The sequence below is a fragment of the Rasamsonia byssochlamydoides genome (assembly GCF_041956645.1).
Source record: "Rasamsonia byssochlamydoides strain NRRL 3658 unplaced genomic scaffold VTN77scaffold_41, whole genome shotgun sequence".
NCBI lineage: Eukaryota > Fungi > Ascomycota > Eurotiomycetes > Eurotiales > Trichocomaceae > Rasamsonia > Rasamsonia byssochlamydoides.
The window spans coordinates 105,219-126,253 of NW_027192424.1; the positions used below are offsets into that span (position 1 = coordinate 105,219).

At 50.2% G+C, this 21,035-nt stretch overlaps 9 protein-coding genes across 9 annotated transcripts; 5 read left to right on the forward strand and 4 right to left on the reverse strand.

The window, feature by feature from the left end:
* Window positions 1–824: 824 nt before the first annotated feature.
* VTN77DRAFT_5708 (uncharacterized protein) lies at window positions 825–1,555 on the reverse strand (the record flags this gene model as incomplete). Its single annotated transcript, XM_069421905.1, has 4 exons — window positions 825–947; window positions 1,009–1,268; window positions 1,450–1,476; window positions 1,534–1,555. 4 exons carry the CDS (start codon window positions 1,553–1,555, stop codon window positions 825–827), a joined length of 432 nt encoding a protein of 143 aa, XP_069276767.1.
* A 1,077-nt stretch (window positions 1,556–2,632) lies between these two features.
* On the reverse strand, window positions 2,633–3,570 carry VTN77DRAFT_5709 (uncharacterized protein; the record flags this gene model as incomplete). Its single annotated transcript, XM_069421906.1, has 4 exons — window positions 2,633–2,669; window positions 2,718–3,088; window positions 3,152–3,465; window positions 3,531–3,570. 4 exons carry the CDS (start codon window positions 3,568–3,570, stop codon window positions 2,633–2,635), a joined length of 762 nt encoding a protein of 253 aa, XP_069276768.1.
* A 1,382-nt stretch (window positions 3,571–4,952) lies between these two features.
* On the forward strand, window positions 4,953–6,333 carry VTN77DRAFT_5710 (uncharacterized protein; the record flags this gene model as incomplete). The annotated part of the gene is made up of 2 exons (XM_069421908.1): window positions 4,953–5,434; window positions 5,487–6,333. The coding sequence occupies 2 exons, from the start codon at window positions 4,953–4,955 to the stop codon at window positions 6,331–6,333; spliced, it is 1,329 nt and encodes a 442-aa protein (XP_069276769.1).
* A 1,126-nt stretch (window positions 6,334–7,459) lies between these two features.
* Window positions 7,460–8,631, forward strand: VTN77DRAFT_5711 (uncharacterized protein; the record flags this gene model as incomplete). The annotated part of the gene is made up of 3 exons (XM_069421909.1): window positions 7,460–7,589; window positions 7,661–8,283; window positions 8,353–8,631. The coding sequence occupies 3 exons, from the start codon at window positions 7,460–7,462 to the stop codon at window positions 8,629–8,631; spliced, it is 1,032 nt and encodes a 343-aa protein (XP_069276770.1).
* A 166-nt stretch (window positions 8,632–8,797) lies between these two features.
* On the forward strand, window positions 8,798–9,123 carry VTN77DRAFT_5712 (uncharacterized protein; the record flags this gene model as incomplete). The annotated part of the gene is made up of 2 exons (XM_069421910.1): window positions 8,798–8,995; window positions 9,100–9,123. 2 exons carry the CDS (start codon window positions 8,798–8,800, stop codon window positions 9,121–9,123), a joined length of 222 nt encoding a protein of 73 aa, XP_069276771.1.
* Window positions 9,124–10,652: 1,529 nt separating this feature from the next.
* VTN77DRAFT_5713 (uncharacterized protein) lies at window positions 10,653–14,050 on the forward strand (the record flags this gene model as incomplete). Its single annotated transcript, XM_069421911.1, has 4 exons — window positions 10,653–10,664; window positions 10,726–12,471; window positions 12,526–12,813; window positions 12,863–14,050. 4 exons carry the CDS (start codon window positions 10,653–10,655, stop codon window positions 14,048–14,050), a joined length of 3,234 nt encoding a protein of 1,077 aa, XP_069276772.1.
* Window positions 14,051–14,793: 743 nt separating this feature from the next.
* VTN77DRAFT_5714 (uncharacterized protein) lies at window positions 14,794–15,960 on the forward strand (the record flags this gene model as incomplete). The annotated part of the gene is made up of 1 exon (XM_069421912.1): window positions 14,794–15,960. One exon carries the CDS (start codon window positions 14,794–14,796, stop codon window positions 15,958–15,960), a length of 1,167 nt encoding a protein of 388 aa, XP_069276773.1.
* Window positions 15,961–17,145: 1,185 nt separating this feature from the next.
* Window positions 17,146–18,775, reverse strand: VTN77DRAFT_5715 (uncharacterized protein; the record flags this gene model as incomplete). The annotated part of the gene is made up of 2 exons (XM_069421913.1): window positions 17,146–18,653; window positions 18,727–18,775. 2 exons carry the CDS (start codon window positions 18,773–18,775, stop codon window positions 17,146–17,148), a joined length of 1,557 nt encoding a protein of 518 aa, XP_069276774.1.
* A 1,695-nt stretch (window positions 18,776–20,470) lies between these two features.
* VTN77DRAFT_5716 (uncharacterized protein) lies at window positions 20,471–20,938 on the reverse strand (the record flags this gene model as incomplete). Its single annotated transcript, XM_069421914.1, has 1 exon — window positions 20,471–20,938. One exon carries the CDS (start codon window positions 20,936–20,938, stop codon window positions 20,471–20,473), a length of 468 nt encoding a protein of 155 aa, XP_069276775.1.
* Between the last annotated feature and the right edge of the window lie 97 nt (window positions 20,939–21,035).

The following is a 21,035-nucleotide window of genomic DNA, read 5'->3' on the forward strand; positions in this document are numbered from 1 at the left end:
GTCAATAGTCACAAATATATTGTTTTTCTTGCACAACTGACCTGCCATATACTTAGCTCGCCTGGTCTGGATATGTCTTGTCTTGCATGTAACACTGCGTCTTGTGATCAATAAATATCTTAGCTAGTTAGCCAGCTAACTTCTATTGTCTTACCCGGGTCTATTATTAATTATGCAGGTTCGCAAGTTGCAACCTGGGCATGAATTAGTTTCAGTTTAACTCGGGCATTGTTACTACATCAGGATATATACCTGATAAGTGTTTCAGATTCACGATGAATATTTTTATAAGATCTGAGACCTGAGAACTGAGAAACCATGTCGTTGCATACGAGGTCTGAGAATAACTCGAGCGGTCATTGTTCTTTGTATGACAAAGCTGCTTGAGCTATGCTGGGTATCAGGATCGAAGATTCAGTTGAAAGATATCCCGATCAATATCGGTATGCCCGGATGTTTCGGTTTCACTTGTAAAAGGGTAAAGAGAAGCTTTGTGTTCAATGAGTGACCCGAACGAATCAAGATCTTGTTGCAGCTCGGAAAAGGCCGATTAAGAACATGTCTAGAAAATGCCAATATTTCCAAGGACTCAAGACAAGATAAGATACTATCCCCCATGAAAATCATGTGTGCCGTACCCGAAACTCCAATCCCAATGTATCCCGATAAACTCCAAACACTCCGAAAGATATGACCAACAATACCACAATTCCTGTGCCTCCAGATCCCCTAGCTTTTCTCCCGCTGGTCATTTATTTGAATGCAAAGAAAAAAAAAAGGTTTCCGCCAAAATCATCATTGTGTTCAACCACTGCATATCGCGATCATGACTCCGGGCCTGCATGGTACTTTTCCGTGGCAGATCGGAAGAGTTCCTGTTGCTGTCGAAGGAGCTCCTCTTCCGACAACCCGCTCTGCTCCATCTTGCTGGTTTTCTTCTCTCGCGTCTATAAAGAGGATCTCATCAGCAAATACTCTATCAGATGCGCTTCGCCAGGCCAAACACACCTTCAAAGCTTCCTTATGCTCTTCTGCGACGGCCAGCACATCTTGGATATAGTCACCAAACCCTAGATCCCGTAGCGCCTTCTCGACATGTTCACATGCGATCGTCTTCTTTGCTTCCTTCTCGCTGATGTCGTTGGCTTCGGACGAGATGAGTGTGATGAACTCGACGCAGCACTCCATCAGCAGGTCTCTGGCATCCTTGGCAAATGTCTGACCGGAAGATGGCGGCAAAATTTCGGTAATTATTTTCTGCACGGTCGCTGCAGGAAATAGATCAGCATGAGAGAAGCTAGATTGAGTGTTTACAGTACGAGAACATGACGAAGGGAGGAAACCATGGGAACCTTTTCTAACTAGAAAAGGAAAGCGAAACAAGAAAAGACCAAGTAGAAAGAAAATAAAGCTGAAATATAGAAGCAGCTAACATGATTCAACACATACCTTTGGGAAGCGACAGATCGTCGTTTGCTGGACGCGACCATGGTAAGCTCATACACGCCACTACAGGGAGATGGCCAAACTTACAACTGAACTCACGATCCGACATGGTGGGCAATATTGATTGTATGGGAATATCTTAACGACTGACTGACGAGGTATCTTCCATTCACAGAGAAATCAACATTAATAGGCAAATTTGGGAAACCCCACGTTGACACGGTGCTTTGGCTTCTCGCGGGGCGCTCATTCATTATTTAAATGTGTTAAGCGCGACGCGGGCCGGAATGGCAGAACTTGTCTCCCGCGGGCTCCACTGCGCCCACCGCCTAGAGCTACTTTTTCACACATTTTTCTTTTACCTTTTTTTTTTCCTTCTCCCCTTCAGCAACGATAGTCGTTTGCTCCTGTTCTCGATATGCTCAGGAATCCCTTTGATGTTAGTTCACACTCCATCGCTCGACTAAACTAATCTATATGGTAAGTGCAAATTGTGCTCTGTTCGCTTTTATACCATGATGAACTTTCGTGTCGCCCCTATCATACCAACGAGCCTAGCTCCAGTGGTGATTACCTGTCCTAGCCAAAGGACCATCTGATCTTTGTTCTTTCCCATTTTCTCGTTGATGATCCGTCTTTCAGATGGCGTTGCTAACGCTGCTCAGATTCTAGGTCGTTTCTCACATCTTGCTGAGTTACGGTCATTCTACAACGTAGATATTTGACGAGTATGTCACCACATGCTTTGACAAGTTCACCCATTCTGCGCAGAGGATGTTTGAAAATCCATGTACTATCAAATTCGGATCATCAGATGACCGATTAACTCTCTTGCTGATGCTGTTAAGAATCTTCTGGTTTGGTGTTTCAGTCAGTTGCACTGTTCAGCAGTGATTGACTTGAAGCGTAGTGTAGGTCTCCATGGTTTTGGCTTAGTCTGCCAGAAGGATAAACAAGGTATGTTGCCTCTATTTTCTTGGTTGTCTCCTGCAGACGCGTGATGAACCCATACACATTCCATGCTAAGTATGAAGACGCGGTTACGTGTCTAATGCTTACACTATGTATTTGCTTTTCATCTTTCGCCTGATGTCTATCTAATATCATCTATATTGGATATATTTTTAGATTGCCTTTTACGGGCAGATTTGGCTGACCGTTAATAGGCCTGAGTTACAGGATGCGGTTATCCTTGGAAGGCCTCCAATTCCTTGTCGTTCCATCTGTAAATTGTTAGCCACCGTTGTCGGAAGATGACGGCGTGGACTTACGATAGGAAACGGCCACTAAGCGACTTGGGTGCATCGAGCACGAGTTTGGCCATCACATGGCCGGGCTGCTCGGGCTTCAGTAGTTTCCCTTCTTTGTGGGCATTGTAGAATTTGGAGTAGATATCCGCCTCCATATTATTGCGATGGTCTTCGCGTATCTCCCGTTGCATCTCCGTGTCCACCATTCCTGGTCTGATGGACACAGTGGTCACGTCTGGCTCTTCGGCTCCCAACGTCATGGCGAGATGGTTCATGGCAGCTTTCGTAGCCCCATACAAACCCCAAGCCTTGTATGCCGACACTGAAGCCCCAGTTGACGTGAAGATGATTTTGCCCTTGGACTCTCGAAGAGAAGGAAGGGCGGCTTTTGTCTGTAGCACTTATGGTCAATATAACAATTAATATTCCAAGTGCAACAATGGTTCCGAACTTACAAAAGCCACCAGACTTAAGAAGTTGATATCAAAACCCTGTTTCCACTGTTCCAGGTCGGCATTCGCGATCTTCCCAACCTGGCCCAATGTCCCATGGTTGAGAACCAGCCCATCTAGTCGGCCGAATGTAGACAGCGCCAGCTTGACAGCTTTCTCTCCCAGTGAGAAATCCGTGATGTCACCGGCGATAAACTCGACCTGCTTGGGATACTGCTCCTTGAGCTTCTGGAGAGGCTCTTGGGTGCGGGCCAAGACGACCACGTTGTGGGCTTGTGGTGCGCTCAGGAGGTATTGGGCAATGACCCAGCCGATCCCTAACAGGACGTCAGCAATCAGAAGCGTTTCTGCTGCTGCTGCTGAGTGCTATGGTCTCACTCACCTCTTGAAGCGCCGGTCACGATGATTGTCTTGGCTGCCATTGTATTCGCTGGAGTGGACGTCCGCTAGTCAGCTTCGTTTGCAGACTTGAAGGTCTCAGTGTAAATATCTCAGAAATGCTTGAAAAGATCTTGTTCCATTTGAACACAACAAGCAAATCAATCATAGTGCAAAAAACGTGTCAAAACAGTGTTCACGTTCACAGCAGCAACAGAAGTTTCTTCTGTTGAAATGATGACATGAATTCCATGCCCGTCAATGAATGACTTCCCATAGAATAGAACCGGGGGAAACGAAAAAAAAAGGAGGGAGAGAGAGAGAGGCATTGCTTGACTCCCACAGGGAAACGAAACAGAAACAGCATTCATTCATTCAATTACATCGCATTCTTTTTTTCCCCCTATCTTTCATAAAGTAAATGGCAGCAAGTCAGTCCATATCATACCTTGTCGTTAATTGACGAATTCACGAATTGTAGCGTACTAGCGAATGAGGTATGCAGGTTGGCGGTTATGTATGCCGTCAAGATCTCGGATCTTTTTGCACCGTAATGGAGATAAGAAAAAAAAGTATCTTGCCGTATCGTATAATTGCTGAATTCCCTTGAATGGATTGTCGGTATTATTCAGGATATTAATAAACGATAAAGAGAAGAAAATCTTCCCAGCACTCCACTCGCAAACGTCAATGGTGGTCCTGGAAGAAGCTCTCGCCGTATTCGCCGAGACAGAGACTCGAGAGTTGTGGCGGGAATCCCGAGCGTGTGTCACTGAAACAGGAAACTAACAGGTGGGGAACCCATCCATACTAGGTACCTATATGGGCGGGGTTGGTGGTGGTCGTTAGAGGCGATGATGTTAGTGATATGACATATCCTGTCTGTTTGCTTTAGGTATGATGGGATTATTAATTGCCCGAATGAAAAAAAAAAGGAACTCTGGCATTTGACACCCGCTAGGGTGATTCAATTAATAGTCTGGTCTATAAAAATAAATTTCTTTTGTATTGCAGTATTATTGTTTTCCACGGAAAGTGAAATACCATCGGCCCAACTCCGGTCATCCCGCTATCTACGGAAAGGAAAGCAATCTAATTAATCTACCTAGACATAGTCCATCACGCCCTGTGACATCCTACTGTTTAGTTATTTATTTAATCATCGGGCAATAGAGGAATGCATGTTTATATCTCCTGCAATTGTGATTCGATTTGAGAAGAGAAGCCGAAGCTTTTACTTTGGCTGTGAAGTATTACGATATCTATATACTAAAGTCTACAAGGTTGGGTCCCAGAAGGGGAGTTGAGAGGGGAAACACTCCTTTTTGAGCTTCTATATCTTTAACATACCTGGCTCTTCTTAAGGCAAATTCGAGCTCCACGAGCATTTACTTATTTCTCTCCAAGTGAGTTCTACAAGTTCGACATGTCGACTGTGATCATAGGTGGAGGCATCATCGGCTCCTCCGTAGCCTATTTCCTCACCAGCGACTCGTCTCCTCACAAGGACAAGGAGGTCCATGTCATCGAGGCCTCATCGCAGCTCTTCAGCGCTGCCTCAGGCTACGCGGCCGGCTTCCTCGCGAAGGACTGGTTCTCGCCCGCTGTTGCCCCTCTGGGCGCTCTCTCATTCGATCTGCATCATCAGTTGGCTGCTGAAAATAGCGGCAAGGAGAAATGGGGGTACATGCAGGGCACAGCACTCAGTCTGGACGTCAGCGATGCCAGCGCGAAGCGGATCGCATGTCGAGGAGACGATTGGCTACGAGATGGAACGAGCCGGGCAGAAGTCGCAGCGAGAGGAGACGAATCGTCAATGACGGTGATAGACGAAGCTCCGGCTTGGTTGACGAAGCAGAAGGGAGGACGGGTCGAACCTATCAGTGAGGAAGGCACCGTTGCTCAAGTGTGAGTTCTCTCTCCGTCCTTAAACTAGGTATGGCTGGCTGATGATTCGTAGAGATCCTCTGAGGCTTTGTAAATATCTTATGGAAATTACTGTCTCTCGAGGGGTTAAATGGCATCACCCGGCTCAGGTGATTTCAGTCGTGACTGATCCGGACACGAATGCCATCAACGCCGTCAAGGTGTTGAATTTTGCCTCACAGACTGAATCTGTCATTCCGTGCACGAACCTTGTCATCTGTGCTGGACCCTGGACATCTCGCGTCTTCAAGAATCTTTTCCCTTCCGCGAGGCTTCAACTGAATGTCTCTGCATTGGCTGGCTATTCCCTCGTCCTTCGTTCACCACGGCACACACTCCTGCATGAGCGCGACACTTACAGGGGACGAAGTCATGCCGTTTTCACGACGCATCCTCGAGACTGTGGTTTCAGTCCTGAAGTGTTCTCTCGTGAAGGTGCGGAAATTTATATCGCCGGTCTAAACAGCTCGCAGATTCCGCTCCCTAATCAGGCGGAGGAAGCTCGAGAAATCATGGATAAGCAGAAGATCGACGAGCTGAAAGCAGTGGCTGTGCGATTGATGGGTAAACTCGCAGAAGGCCATCTAGAGTGCTCAGACGATGTTCCGAATACGGACGACCTCGAGGTTCTGCGGGAAGGACTGTGTTTTCGGCCAGTGACGAACAGCGGGAGACCCATCATCTCCCGGATCAAGGAGGAACTGCTTGGACTAGGTGTGAAGACCAAGTCTTCCGAGACGGGGGGAGAGAGAGGCGGAGTCTTTATTGCTACTGGGCATGGGCCTTGGGGCATCTCCCTGTCCCTAGGTACTGGAAAGGTTGTCGCGGAGATGATAGACGGTGTCAAGACTTCAGCAGACGTGAGTGGCTTTGGTGTTTAACCTGGTGAAAGACACATACCTGTAGAGTAGTAGTAGTCCTGTTGCCTTTCAGCCAGTGTAAACAATGCTACGAGTCAGCTGATCAGCCAGGCATTCCCCTACTCAGGGTATATAATTCTCGAGTTCCTTTGCTGTCAAGAACCTGGGCTATGACAGAGAGAGAGACAGACAGAGAGAGAATTCCTTTTATTTATAGTCCCAGTTCAGTTCCTATTGTGCGGTTGAACCACTCTGAGACTCACCAGTCTAGTACAGGTGGTGCTATCTTTGTATAAGGGTATATAGGACCATAGTTCTATGCTCCTCTAAGCCATTACCAACAAAGGCATATTGTGACCATCACCTGGGCACTATATAAGGTAGCCTCGAAGGGAAAAATGCCTAAAAAAAACCCTAGGAAGTCCCATAATACACTAAGCATAGATTATATGAAGATTATATGAAGGGAGGTATATGAATAACAACCAGGCTCCAAGGTACCATACATCTATAGGTATACTGCGTAGTGGCATTCTATAGGTTCTCTCCTGCATACTAGGCATATACTAGATAGAATCTCTCCATCACTGTAGTTATTTTGCTGGTTATGGGATTCAAACCCCTGAGCTCACATCTTGTTATTGTCCTGGGCTTGGCCCCCACAACCAGAGGACTCTTCAATGCTCGCCATAGATGATTACCACTTACACCCGCCGGCTGTGCTATGACAGTGCAATGGCTAAGCCTGTACCTTCAGTAAATGACCGGACCTAGTCGAATCTTTCTGTCTCATTACAAAAAAAAAAGATTCACCTCCGCCTTCCCTTACCTGGTAAAATCCCTGCCCGCAAAAAGAATAGGGGGTTTTCGTAGCACCTGGTGTGAGCTTTTTTATATCTCAGTCAGGAAAAGTTGAAGTTATTGTTGTTTCCTGTTTGGGAATATTTGTAGGTCCAGAACCTGGCCTCTAGCGGCAGCGCTGATTGATCTACGCCAGAGCGGAACGGAACGCGTCTCCCGCGTCACTTACAGAAATTCAACCATATACCCCACCAAGTACTCCGTACATTTCTTTTTTTTCTAGATAAAGAGCAAAATCTCGACTAGGAACATTTCACCATTGATAAACCTGATCTGAGTTTCCACAATGGCGAACGATTTGGATGAGGACGGTTACAATGATAGCAACCGCGCCTTTCTGCAGGCTTTCATGGCCCGCTCGACGATGACTTTTGAGGAAGCGAAACCGGTGCTGGCTGCTATATTTTCGGCTCATGGTGCAGTTTTATGATTCTTACTTACTCTTCTCCGCTGGATATTTGCTAATTTCTGTTTGCATCTTTTACAGAAGGTCGTGAGGTCCTCCCCGAGGATGTTACACCGGCGGATTTTTCGTCTTACATCGCTGCAGCGAACACTGCTATCTCGCCGTTCGATCTCGAGATTCGGAGCATGATTGATCAGCAACCCAAGGAGAACCGGGACGGAACGGGCCATGCTGCTGCGGGCCGTGTCTACGCTCTGGTTAACACTACCAGCGACCCTCTCACCCAGCTGGCGACCACCTACACTCCGGACGAAATTGCGTTTGTGAAGCGGGTCCTGGATGCCATGTTTGAAACGTACAACACACGTCGCTGTGAGGCTATGGTCGTGACAGGCATACAGGCAATGCAGCTAGCAAAAGCTTCCGGAGATGCGAACCGGCGAGAGTCGAACGGCGCGGCCACGCAGCAAAGTCAGGGCGGAGCAGCGCAGTCCCTGAGCATGTCACAAGCAGAAACCATCATGAAGAGACTGGTCGAGGAGGGATGGTTCGAGAAAAGCAGCAAAGGCTTTTACAGTCTCAGCCCGCGGGGGCTCATGGAATTACGACAATGGCTGGTGGAAACGTACAACGACGAAGATGAGGACGGGCACCGGGCAAATCGGATCAAATTCTGTGCGGCATGCAAAGATATTCTTACAGTGGTGAGTGGCTCTATCCGGCCGTACGAATATCATACTATGAGGTTACTAACGGTCGCTGGGATTATGTAGGGTCAGCGTTGTTCCAACCGCGACTGTCCTGGACGCCTCCATGACACGTGCATTCGCAACTTCTTCCGTATGCAACAGGCAGAGAAGTGTCCAGTGTGTAAGGCTCCATGGCCTGGTGACAAGTTCGTTGGTGAGAGGGCTATTACAACCTCAGAGCGGTACATGCAGGGGAAGAGGCGGAGCCAGAATAGGGTACGCGACAGTGGTTCTGGGAGTTCTTTGAATGTCGATGGAGCCGCCGATGATGGCGAAGACGAAGCAGAGGGCGTAGCCGGCTGAGGTTGCCGAGTCAGTCGTTCTCTTAGGACCCATGCTTCGAACACATCTCGCCGGCCATTCTGTGCTGCGAATGTTGTGTCGCCTCAGTCATTGTCGTCGAAAGACGCGCCATCCAGCACCTGACCAGAGGTTAAGCAAGGTCTAATGAGCTGTACGGTGAATCTATATGGATATCACCATCACGACAGCATATGACCGACGCGGTTCCCAGCTGCTTGGACGGTACTGTCTGCGCTGTCTGCAAAGGATGTCTAAGAGCAAGTGTCCAGAGGAAGTGTCTGGATCCACTCGGTCTCTCAGCTTACTGTTCTTTACAAAACTAGTCGAGCTGGGGTTTGAGTCCAGAGCTCCACGGCTACATATGGTACGGAGTACTAGCGGGCTTCATTCACGAAATCTATTAGCCACAAAATTTCCCAACAAAATCAGGACTGGATACGTTATGTCTCTTGCTTATCTAGACCACAGATATACGGAGTACGTTACAACTAGAGACGTCGGTTGGTTTCTTTCAAGTTCGCAAACCGGTCAAAAATAAGGTGCGGATGAATGTCTCCATGTCTATAATCGAAGCATTTCATCAGGTGCTTGCTACTGGTATCGATCCTTGCGATTCCTTTGTGGCTGCGCGTTCCAGAAGAGCTTCAAAAGCTTACGTATGAGGTACAGTACTTTTTCCCTCAGGGGGTTTAAGCTGCCAACCCGCAGTCGCTTGGTGCTCTAAGTTTTCATTCATATTTTCGTGTCTCTCTCATCTGTTTCTTCTTGCCATATCATTCCTCTTTCTATGGTTATTATTATTCTTACTTTGCGTGACTTGAACTCCATCTCCTAACTCACGTATGTGCTCCGTACATACACCTAGGTATATTACTCCGTACATGAGCGCAGTGCGCACTCGGCACTCCCGTTCCTCTCGGAGCCCGAAGAGCGACCCAGGAGAGAACGGGTGACGGAGGGAATCAGGTGGAAAGCAAGCAAATCCGGCTGAACCGGGACGTGGGACGCCGACCTTCCCTTTTGATGCCGTCGGGATTTAGGTCGCCGTTTTAGACTGTCAGCAGATTTTTTTTTCTGCGGAGCCCCGGCCCCTCCTCCTTCCTTTCCGGGGGCTGGTGGCGGGCAATTACCGGGGCAAATTGCGGACGGAAGGTACGAGTACGGAGAAACGGGTACAGTACCCTGGGATTTTTTTGCGGTGAAAATAATTATTCCGCCACGACTTCCAAAAAATACCTGAAGAAAAGCTGGAATTTGTTTCTCTTGGCTTACGTACGGGTGTCTACGGAATTGTTCACAATGCTCTGTTCTGCAGAACATGGAGGTTGTTTGACTGGTTTCACCCGCGGTTGCGTTGTGGCGTGGCGTGGCGGCCAGGATTCTCCGCGCCTACCTCTCTGGGCTAATGCGCTTCCCCGCAACGGCCATCCACGGACTCTGGCGGGTGGCAAGCACGGTTCGCTGTGCCCTCGTGACTTGGTTGTCGTCGTGCTTTCCGCTTTGCTTCACTTCTCCGGATTCGGCAGTTAGAAAAGAGCTCCAGAAGAATCATGGCTAACTTCCAGAACGTTCGGAGGACATCTCCACTGCGGCGCGGTGTTCGAGATCATCCATTGGATCGAGATTATTATTATCCCATATACTACTCCATATGATGACGCATGTCTCTTCGCTCCGGCCGCTGTTCGGAGGTCGACACGGCATGGAGGACTCCGTAGTCCGTCGTTCAACTCAACTGACGTTCCCGGATGACGGTCTTTTGTCCCTAGTAGTTACCTAGTAGGGATCGACGCAGCTGGATTCAAAAGCTTTGACGCTAATATAGTAAGCAATAATACGAGCACCTCGTGGTTGACGGGTTATCTCCCCGGCTGTATTTAAACCAGGATAGATCCCATGTAATACCCCCTTGATGTCCCCAATTCTAGGCAGGGATTGATCGTGGGGATAGCTCCATTGATTGATTGACCTAGGAGATTATATAGACGGTTGGGTAGCCGCAACGGCCCTTTGCGCCGAAGATGCAGTCCAAGGTGAGTACTCGTCAGATGCTTAGATAGGTATACTACAGGAATGTAATTGACAATTTCGTAGCTCCTGAAAAGCTTCTTGGGCCTGCTCCTGCTCCCGCTGTCCGCCTCTGGCCTCCCCGCTGAAGAAAGGGTTGCGCAGGCGGTCCGGGCGTACGGCAGTCCCAGCGGGTTGGAAGCGCGTGACAGCAGACAGGGTAACACAACGCAGACGTACGAAACCCGGTTTGCGGGTGTCACCTGGGACCAGCGCAACTGGCGTCTCAAGAGCACTGTGCTCGACCAGGGTCATTTCCAGTCTCGCGGTTCCATCGCCAACGGCTACGTGGGCATCAATGTTGCGAGCGCCGGTCCTTTCTTTGAACTCGACACGCCGGTGGACGGCGACGTGATCAACGGCTGGCCCCTGTTTTCGAGGCGGCAGACCTTTGCGACCATCACCGGTTTCTACGATGAGCAGCCCCGAACCAATGGCACCAACTTCCCTTGGCTGTACCAGTACGGCGGCGAGAGCGTCATCAGCGGTGTGCCGCATTGGAGCGGTTTGGTCCTTGACCTGGGAGATGGCACGTATCTGGACGCGACGGTCGACAACTCGACTATCTCTGACTACAGCACTGTCTATGATTACAAGGCTGGCATTCTGTCTTGGTCGTACACATGGACTCCCAAGGGCAACAAAGGGTCGTTCAAGATCAACTATCGCCTCTTCGCCCACAAGCTGTACATCAACCAGGCCGTGGTCCGCTTGGAAATCACGCCCTCGTCGGACGGTGATGCCACCGTCGTCAATGTTCTCGATGGCTATGCGGCTGTTCGCACCGACTTTGTGGGTTCCGGGAAGGACGGTGATGCCATCTACTCTGCAGTTCGACCATGGGGCATCAACAATGTGACGGCATACATCTACGCCGTCTTGGATGGCAGCGATGGCGTGGATCTGTCTACGCTGGCCATTGCGACCGACAAGCCCTATGTCCACTCCAACGACTCGTCGATTGCCCAGTCGGTCAATGTGGGTTTCCGTGCCGGGAAAACCGTCACCGTCACCAAGTTTGTCGGTGCTGCTTCCACCGACGCTTTCCCGAACCCGCAGCAGACCGCCAGGCAGGCAGCCCTGACAGCCAAGGCGAAGGGCTACGACGCCTTGCTGCGCTCTCATGTCGCAGAATGGGCGGCCGTCATGCCGGACGAGTTTGTGGACGACTTCACCTTCGAGAACGGCACCCTTCCCGATGACCCCTTCGTCATCGAGTCCGCTATCACCGCCGTGGTCAACCCGTACTACTTGCTCCAAAACACCGTCGGTGAGAACGCGCTTCAGGAAGTTTCGAACGCGCCCGTCAATGAATGGAGTATCTCGGTCGGCGGTCTGACCTCCGACTCCTACGCTGGCCTGATTTTCTGGGACGCCGATCTGTGGATGCATCCTGGCCTGGCGGTTTCTTTCCCGAAGGCAGCTCAGCGCATCCCCAACTACCGCGTGGCCAAGTACGAACAAGCTCGCCAGAACGTGAAGACCGCCTTTACCGGTTCGAAGAATCACACCTGGTTCTCCGATGAAGCGGCCGTCTACTCTTGGACGAGCGGGCGTTATGGAAACTGCACCGGAACGGGACCCTGCTGGGACTACGAATATCACCTGAACGGCGACATTGGCATCTCTTTGGTCAATCAATGGGTGACGAGTGGAGACACCGAGACTTTCCAGAACTCGTATTTCCCGGTCTATAACTCGATCGCCACGTTGTATGCGGACTTGCTGCAGAAGAACGGATCTCACTGGACGCTGACGAATATGACCGATCCTGTAAGAATCTAGCTTCATAGAGACCGTTAAAATTGCTACTAATAATGTGCTCAGGACGAATATGCCAACGGCGTGGATGCGGGAGGTTACACCATGGCTTTGATTGCGCAGACGCTGCTCTATGCCAACTCGTTCCGGCAGCAGTTTGGAGACGAGCAGAACAGCACGTGGACTGACATGGCTTCCAACATCCTTTTCATGCGCGAGAACGATGTCTCACTGGAGTACACGACCATGAACAACAGCGTCCAGGTCAAACAGGCGGACGTGGTTCTGGTGACATATCCGCTCGATTACACCACCAACTACGATGCCGGTGATGCCCTGGATGATTTGGACTACGTAAGTGTCTCTCCCGCGAGTGATGAATTAGTTGCTGACATCTATCAAGTACGCCCTCAAACAATCGCCCGATGGCCCCGCCATGACCTATGCTATCTTCTCCATTGTCGCCAATGAGGTGTCGCCTTCCGGCTGCGCTGCGTACACGTATGCGCAGTACTCGTACGATCCATACGTTCGCGCGCCTTTCTTCCAGCTTTCCGAGCAGCTGATTGACGACTATACTCTGAACGGTGGAACCCACCCGGCGTTCCCTTTCTTGACCGGCCACGGCGGCGCTAACCAGGTCGTCATCTTTGGATATCTTGGCCTGCGGCTGCTGCCGGACGATGTGATTCACATCGACCCGAACTTGCCTCCGCAGATTCCTCATGTCAAGTACCGTACTTTCTACTGGCGTGGATGGCCGATCCAGGCGAGCTCCAACTACACTCACACCACGCTCCGCCGAGCTGCGCAGGTGCCGGCGCTTGACACTGCGGACCCACGATTTGCCAACACGACGATTCCTGTCCAAGTTGGATCTGGAAACAACGCGATGGTGTACCAGCTTCCTCTCAAAGGAACGCTGACGGTTGCCAACCGCCAGGTTGCGTCCACGAAGACCGTCGCCGGCAATCTCGCACAGTGCCAGCCCGTCCAGTCTCAGGACAGCTATGAGCCTGGTCAGTATCCCCTGGCTGCGGTGGATGGATCAGCGGCGACCAAGTGGCAACCATCCTATGCCGCCAATGTTAGTTCCGTGACGGTGTCTCTCCCTGAGTCTGAGGCCGGAACCCTGGTGTCGGGCTTCTACTTCGATTGGGCGCAGGCACCGCCAGTCAATGCGACCGTGGTCTTCCACAACACCACCACGGCCCCGTCCCTGACTGAAACTGCTGGCCAGCAGGCCTTCGTCACGCACATTAACGTCACCGTGTCCAATGCCTATGACCCGGAGGCCAACAGTGCGGATATCATCGAGCTTCCGAGCAGCAACACCACAAACGTGACTCTTCCACAGCCTGTGCCGGTACCCCGGTATGCCACGCTGTTCATCAGTGGCAACCAAGCGCTTAGCGAGAGCGAAGTGCAGGCCCAGAATGGCACTGGTGCGACTGTTGCCGAGTGGGCGATCCTGGCGAGCAACCCTCAGGCGGGATCTTCGACGAGAAAGATGCAGCTGAGAGGCGTCAGCAGCCCCAGCTTGGCTGGACTGCATGCTAGACGGGTGAACATGATGGAGCGGATGATCTGATGTATTTGCGTGTATATATACTGTATATAGACTGTCTACTCGGTCGTAGCTGTCTTAGATATATATATCTATTCGTATAGTGAACCTTTGCGACCTGTCGATGAAAACGATGAGATGACGGAATTTTGACTAGAACACTGGAACTCCTAGTATAAGATGAAGAAACAGGGATGATTAGAAAAGATTAAGAAGATAGGAAAACGAGCTGATTTTAAGCCCAAAAAAATAACGTAGCTGATCAGTTTCCATCTCCTTGCTTTGTTTTGGGTACTTGCTTGGTTCACGGGTGAGATCGCTCCTGGTGTCTTTTCTGAGGAAATCTCGAAGGATTTAATACTGGGATATGCAACGGCTCGGAGAGGCTGAAGTACTGTTTCCCTCTCTATTCAAATAATAGCCAGGCTTATCCTCTGCTCACCTAGGTACCTTGTTTAGCGGGGTTGGGGCGACGACCCTGTCAGATATCAACGATCTTGTGAACTACCAGTCAATAATAGAGCTGCAGTATGCTTATCCTCGAGTTGATCGAATCTACATTATCACCTTAAATAACGACGAAACGGACTGATTCTCGGCGCAACTATATACTATAGTATAGAGCTACCCCGCATCCACCTCCACGGTATCGACTCAACAATTGAATTGACGGCGTATAAAGATCGCCTAGCCGCTGCAAATGCTGGCTCCCACGATATCAGCGTCGATGACGCTCGAATTGCTGTCTCGCATCGAATGAAATCAGCATGCATCACGTGCAATTCTTCTTCCTTCTGTTTCTCCTCTTGATTCCAACGCAAGCATGTACCACCGACCAAGACTGCAACCTCAACGGCATCTGCTCAGCTAACATCTGCATCTGTGACCCTGGCTGGCGCGCTGCCGATTGCGGCGAGCTCGACCTTCGACCCGCCACGAAGAACACCGGGTACAATCTCACCGGAGAAGGCACATCCTCCTGGGGAGCCAAAATCATCCATGACCCGACGGACCGTCAAGTGTTCCATCTCTTTGCCGCCGAGTTCACCCACGGCTGCGGCCTCGACTACTGGTCTCCCTACAGTCGCATTATCCGCGCCAAATCCACCCAGGGACCAGCTGGGCCCTACACGTTCGAGGCGGAGATCGTGGGCACTTTTGCGCACAATCCGACGGTGATCTACAGCGAAGCAGACCAGCTGTACCAGCTGTACCACATCGGCTGTCCGATCACCGTGCCAGACACGTGTCAGACAGTGGATTTTACCTGTGGACAGGGGAACAATATCAACGGCGAGAGCGGCATCTCCGTCTGGTCCTCTCCCGATCTCTATCAGTGGACGTTTCACGGGCAGGTCTTTTCTGGCGACACCAACGGGACCTGGGATGCCGATACTACCAACCCGTCGCCATTCCCTCTCTACTCCGCCTCCAACAAGACGGACGCAATTCTGCTGGCCTACCGCGGCTGTCCCTACAATTGCGATGGTGCCGAACTCCTCAACGTCGCCAGCGCACCGCACTTCACAGGGCCGTATACACGCGCCCATGCCGCTCCCATCTTCCCGGAGGCCAACGAGGATCCGTTCGTCTGGCGCGACAAACGAGGGAACTATCACCTGCTGACGCACTCGCTGCTACCGGATGGCGGGTTTGGGAGCGGACCCAATGTCGGACGTCATGCGTACGCGAGATCGTGGGATGGACCGTGGACGTTCAATAATCGTACTGTCGCGTTCACCACGGCAGTCAATTTCACTGATGGTACGACCATCGAGTATTATCGGAGGGAGCGGCCGCAGTTGTTTTTTAGCGAAGACGGACTGATGACGCCGTTGTTTTTGATCAATGGGGTGCAGCAGCAGGATTCGCCGGCTAGCTATACTTTGATCCAGCCTATTGGGGATGCAGCAGCAGATTATGAGAAGCAATAGTCAGCATAAGCTTTGAAACGACCTGAAGAATCAGCAGCTTTATTTGAGCGGTTTTGATGAAATCTGAGTCTGTATATAGAAGGAAATTATATTAACTATGTATATATCTGATGAATCAGAATTATCTGCATGTAAAGAAAGCAAGCAAGCAAGTAGTCGAGATGAATTTTGTCAACAAGGCACTATAGCCGTCCTTACAGCAGACTATTATTTAGAACGTTGGAGACTCACTCACTCACTCAATCAATCAATCAATTGTGTCTGCACTCTGGTATTAGTTAAAATCACTTCCGAGAGCCTCTATCTATCTATATCTATACCTAATCTATGTCTATGTCTGTATCTATATTCTATCAATCTAGGGCTCGAACACTAGAATACAGTACAATTAATTAATTCATTAACATTAATTAATCCTACTACTATGCACAGATAGTATAAAATAATTCAAACCATATATACCTACAGTAGATAGGATAAATGTATTAATACTAATATTAATACATGCGGTGCGGTAATTAATATCTATACCTAAACTACCTATATATATAGGTAGGCTATATCCGTGAGATTATTATTTCCGCATGGCTGGCCAGGAGTTAGAACATTGGAACGGACATTTCCATTTCCGAAATTCAGTGTCTTTTTTTTTCCCCCTTTTTACGTTTCTGTCCATATTGGTAGGATGATGATTGAAGCAGCTAAAAATAAAATCAAATACAATTATATAGTGACTCTCTCTCTAGCGAAATCAGTACCGCAGGCTCAGGGTACTGTACAAGATTGGTCAGGATCTCGCTGCTGGATCGTCCCGTCCCGACTCGAGACAGTGGAGAAGAGAAGACCATGGACGGACGAGGGGGGAGGTTCAAGTGGTTTAAGTAGTTGAATTGAGAGAAGGAAGGGGTTACATAACTTATGTAGTGAAGTTGATGCGCTGCACTACTGGAGCAGTTAAATTGAATTGATATATTGAGCAGGTGACTGCACTATACTGTACAAGTTATTGTCATGTCATTATCACTTTCATCTCATCTTGTCTACTAGTCTATGCCAATGTCGCTTTTTTCTGTTCTATTCCTGAGTTGGGAGGGCCAAAGCTGTCTGTCTAAACTGATCGTAGTTGGACATGTGTTAGAATGCTGATGAAAACTGGTAGTTTCAACGTCTATCCAAGGATGCATGCTACTTGCTGGCACCCTCTCGAAGCACCTCTTCAGTCGTGTTGACCAGAATCTCAAACGCGCGGCGCACGTACTTCTCGTCCGCAGCCGGGTTCGCGCTCACCACGCGGATGGCGTAGATCCCGGTAATCACTGTCGACGTGAGAAAGATTTCTCCACGCGAGTTGATCAGCTCGTAGACCTTCTTGGTCAGCGCGTTTGACACCTCGTCGACCTGAACGACGTGAGAATCAGACTTCTCACCGTTGGTAGCAGAAGTCGCCGGATTCCGCACGCGCAACACCGTCAAGCAGAAAGCTGGCTTCGTGACAATCTCGAACAGATCTGGCCTCCCTCGCACCAACCCTGCAAAGATGTTGCCAATCTCGATGCCTTTCCTCACGTACGCTTTCATCCCGTTCAGACCGTAGCTGCGCATGACGAACCAGATCTTGAGACTGCGGAAGCGCCGACCCAGCGAGATCTGCCAGTTCCGGTAGTCAATGACCGTGCCCTGGTCAGAGTACGGATTGCGGAGGTAAGTCGGCGTGATGTCGAGGGCATTCGTCAGGTCGAAACGGTTGCGGACAAAGAGACAGCTAGCGTCAAAATTCACAAGTAGCCATTTGTGCATGTTCATGTTGAAGCTGTCGACGCCTTCAGCAAAGTTCTTGGCGATGTACTGGTACTCGTCCGCGACGAGAGCTGCGCCCGCGAATGCTGCATCGATGTGCACCCAGATCCGCTGCCACGACTCCTTCTCCTTCAGAACCGCCTTGATCTCCTCGAAGCGATCCACAGCACAGGAATTGGTGGTGCCCATGTTCAGCGTGATGTAGAACGGGTCGAGTCCGTCCTTGTCACACTGTTCCAGCACCGCACGCAGCGCCTCTCCGGTCATCTCCATGTTATCTTCCAACTTCGTCGGCACCGTACGGAACCTGGTCCCCGCAATCAGAGCAGCCTTGGCAGTGCTGCTGTGAGCCTGGTCGCTTCCGAGGGCGACGAGTCTGGGCCGGAGTTCCATGACGCGATCCTCGTATTCCTTGGAGCCCTCTTTGAGGCCCTCCGCCAGCGCCTTCTCACGCACGCGGCGTTCTCGAGCAGCAATCATCATCGTCGCGATCGACTCGCTCGCACTGCCCTGGATCACTCCACCACCCCGATTTTTGGACGTGCTCAGGAAACACTCCGGCAGTGCCAATGCCTTGCAAACCCAATCCATCACGATGGTCTCCAGCTCGGTACAGGCGGGCGAGCAGAGCCAATTGAACGCAGGAGCGTTGAAGGCAGCGGAATACATCTCTCCCAGGATGCTCGGGTAGGTGACACCGGCGGGGAAGAATGCCATGAAGTTGGGCGACTGCCAGTGCGTCAAGCCCGGCTTGATTTTGAACTCGATGTCCGCCTGGATCTGCGACCATTCTTCGGGCTCTACAGGAGGATTCTCGGGGATCTGAGGGCGCAGATAACCTGGTTCGATAGTGGGCAGGACGCGCTGGGAGGGAACCTTATCGAAATAGTCGATGACTGGGCGATTCAGCGACTGCTGTCGTTCACAATCATAGGTGCATGCAGGAAGATTACTCAGGCGTATACTTACTGTCATCGATGGCTGCATGGGCCGCAGCTCTGAACTGCTCCCGATCCATCTGGTTTAGATCTGATATCTGGTGATTCTGTCGTGCGGGGTAGATGAGACCAATATCTGCTAGACTTCAAGAGCACTTGAGTAGCTGCTGGATGAAGAAGAAGCGAGAGATTATTGCCAGTAGAATGAATATAAGATTGCAATTAACCTATGGACATGGACGGGAGTTTCCGACAAAGGAAGGTCGCCAACAGGAGAGACTTCAATCAATTGAACCAATCATTGCAAAGAGAGACCAACAAAGAGCAAGACCATCCAACACTAGACAGTTAGTGTCTGGTAAGGTGATCTCGGAGAAGACGGCCTCTGGGAATAAATAATAAATTTTGAGCCTGGACCGGTGGGGAAGGAAGGCGGGATAATTCCGTTGCCCCACGTGCGTCTTATCGGATCATGCTCCGATAAGGCTTGCTTTATTTGGAAATTGCTTTTTTTCATTTAACTTTTTGAAAGATACAGTATATTTCATTGCTCGAAATGAAAGAAAAGTGCAAAAATTCTCGACGACAACTATTTTCATTGCCAGAATCTGTCAACTTGTGCTTTCGATTTATGTCCTCTATGCGCGGCTTTTTCCGTCATGATTGATCTAGTGGCCGGAGCTGATCATCGAAGGGCGTAACGCGTAACCCTATCCAGCTGTCTGAGGCCTGTTTAGTACAGCACAATTCCAGGGTCTTGGCTCTAATTCCGCATGTTGATCGATGATTTAAAATGTGAGAATAGGTGCTCAGGCCATCTGGCTCTGTTGAAACAAAGAATTCTTTGATTCCTTATATAGAATGTAGTACCAGGAGTGGACAATGTATCCATTAACTGAACAAAGCTGCTTGGTCTATATCGACGAGTCAAAAATTGGAATCGGTGGTCGGAGCGATCTTGCTCCGTTACAAAGAATGCATATCAGAATAGAGTCACCGGAAACAGCCAGGTGGCATGATAGGTCGCACAAAGATGTCTCCATATCAAGTTTATCAACTGGCTGGAGGCTGTTGGAAAATACTTCTATCTTAATTAGGTATTAGTTGCTTCTTCCTAGTGAATGAATTCTATTTTGTTACACAAATCTGGCTTGTCTGGGATTTTCTGATTATCCTAGTTCTATATAGAGATAGTTGAGTCTATTCACATGCATCCTCTGACCCTGTGATACGTATGTTTATAACTCAAATATTCATGAATTACGTATCCTTCGCATTCGAATCACAGAAAACCCGCCTTAGCCACCACGCACACATCGAAAGCGGGTGATCGGGAACCATATATTCGAATCCGTGCCACCCCCCCCGGCCAAACATGCAGCTCGGTCGACACGCCGCATTTCCACAGCGTCGAGGCGTACGCGACAACCTCGTCGCGGAAGATGTCGACCTCGCCGACGTCGATGCATGTGGGAGGCAACCCCGAGAGATCGGCTGCGCACCCCGGAGCAGTGTAGATGCTTGCTCGCTCGCGGTTCTCGCCCAGGGCATAGTTCCAGGCGAGGATGTTGTTTGCCTTCGTCCAGGGTAGCTGATCTGCATGCTGCTGCGTCGACACAGACTCGCTGCGATCGTCCAGAATCGGACACATGAGAAGCTGCCCGCGAATCTGAGGTCCGCCACGATCACGCGCCAGGAGCACCGTTCCGGCCGCCAGACCTCCACCAGCCTACGGGCCAGTTACCAGCAGCTTGTGCGGATTGAATCCTAGCTCTTCAGAGGAGGCGCTCGCTCATCCATTTCAGCGCCGCGTAGCAGTCCTCCACCTGCGCTGGTTGAGGATGCTCCGGAGCGAGTCGATATTCCATCGTGACGCAGACTGCGCCAAAGGCGTCTACCCACTCCAGCGCGTGAGAGATGCCTAGGAAGCGGTTTCCTGCACAGAGGCCTCCTCCATGGACATAGAAGATACCTGGTGTGTCTGAACGACTCCTCTTCTTCTTCTTCGGGCGGAAAATCGACACCGTCAAAACTCCTGCTCCTTCATGGCCAGGGATTTCCCGCTCTTCGTGCTCAATCGCATCCGCTCTTGCGCCATGAAGAACAGCGCTGATGTCGAGATTGGACCATTGGCGCAGACGTTCGAGATCTTCCTTGGTGCGAAAGTCTAGTCCGCCCATGCCCATTTTCGCGAGAGCCTGAGCCAGGGCAGGATCTACCGGTGGTCGTAAAATAGAGGACATGGTGAATGCGCGTTGGCTCAGAGGTCTAGCAGAGATCTATCTGCAGGATTACTTGTGCTTGAAGCGATCAGATTTTCTTAAGCTAATGGATCTCGTT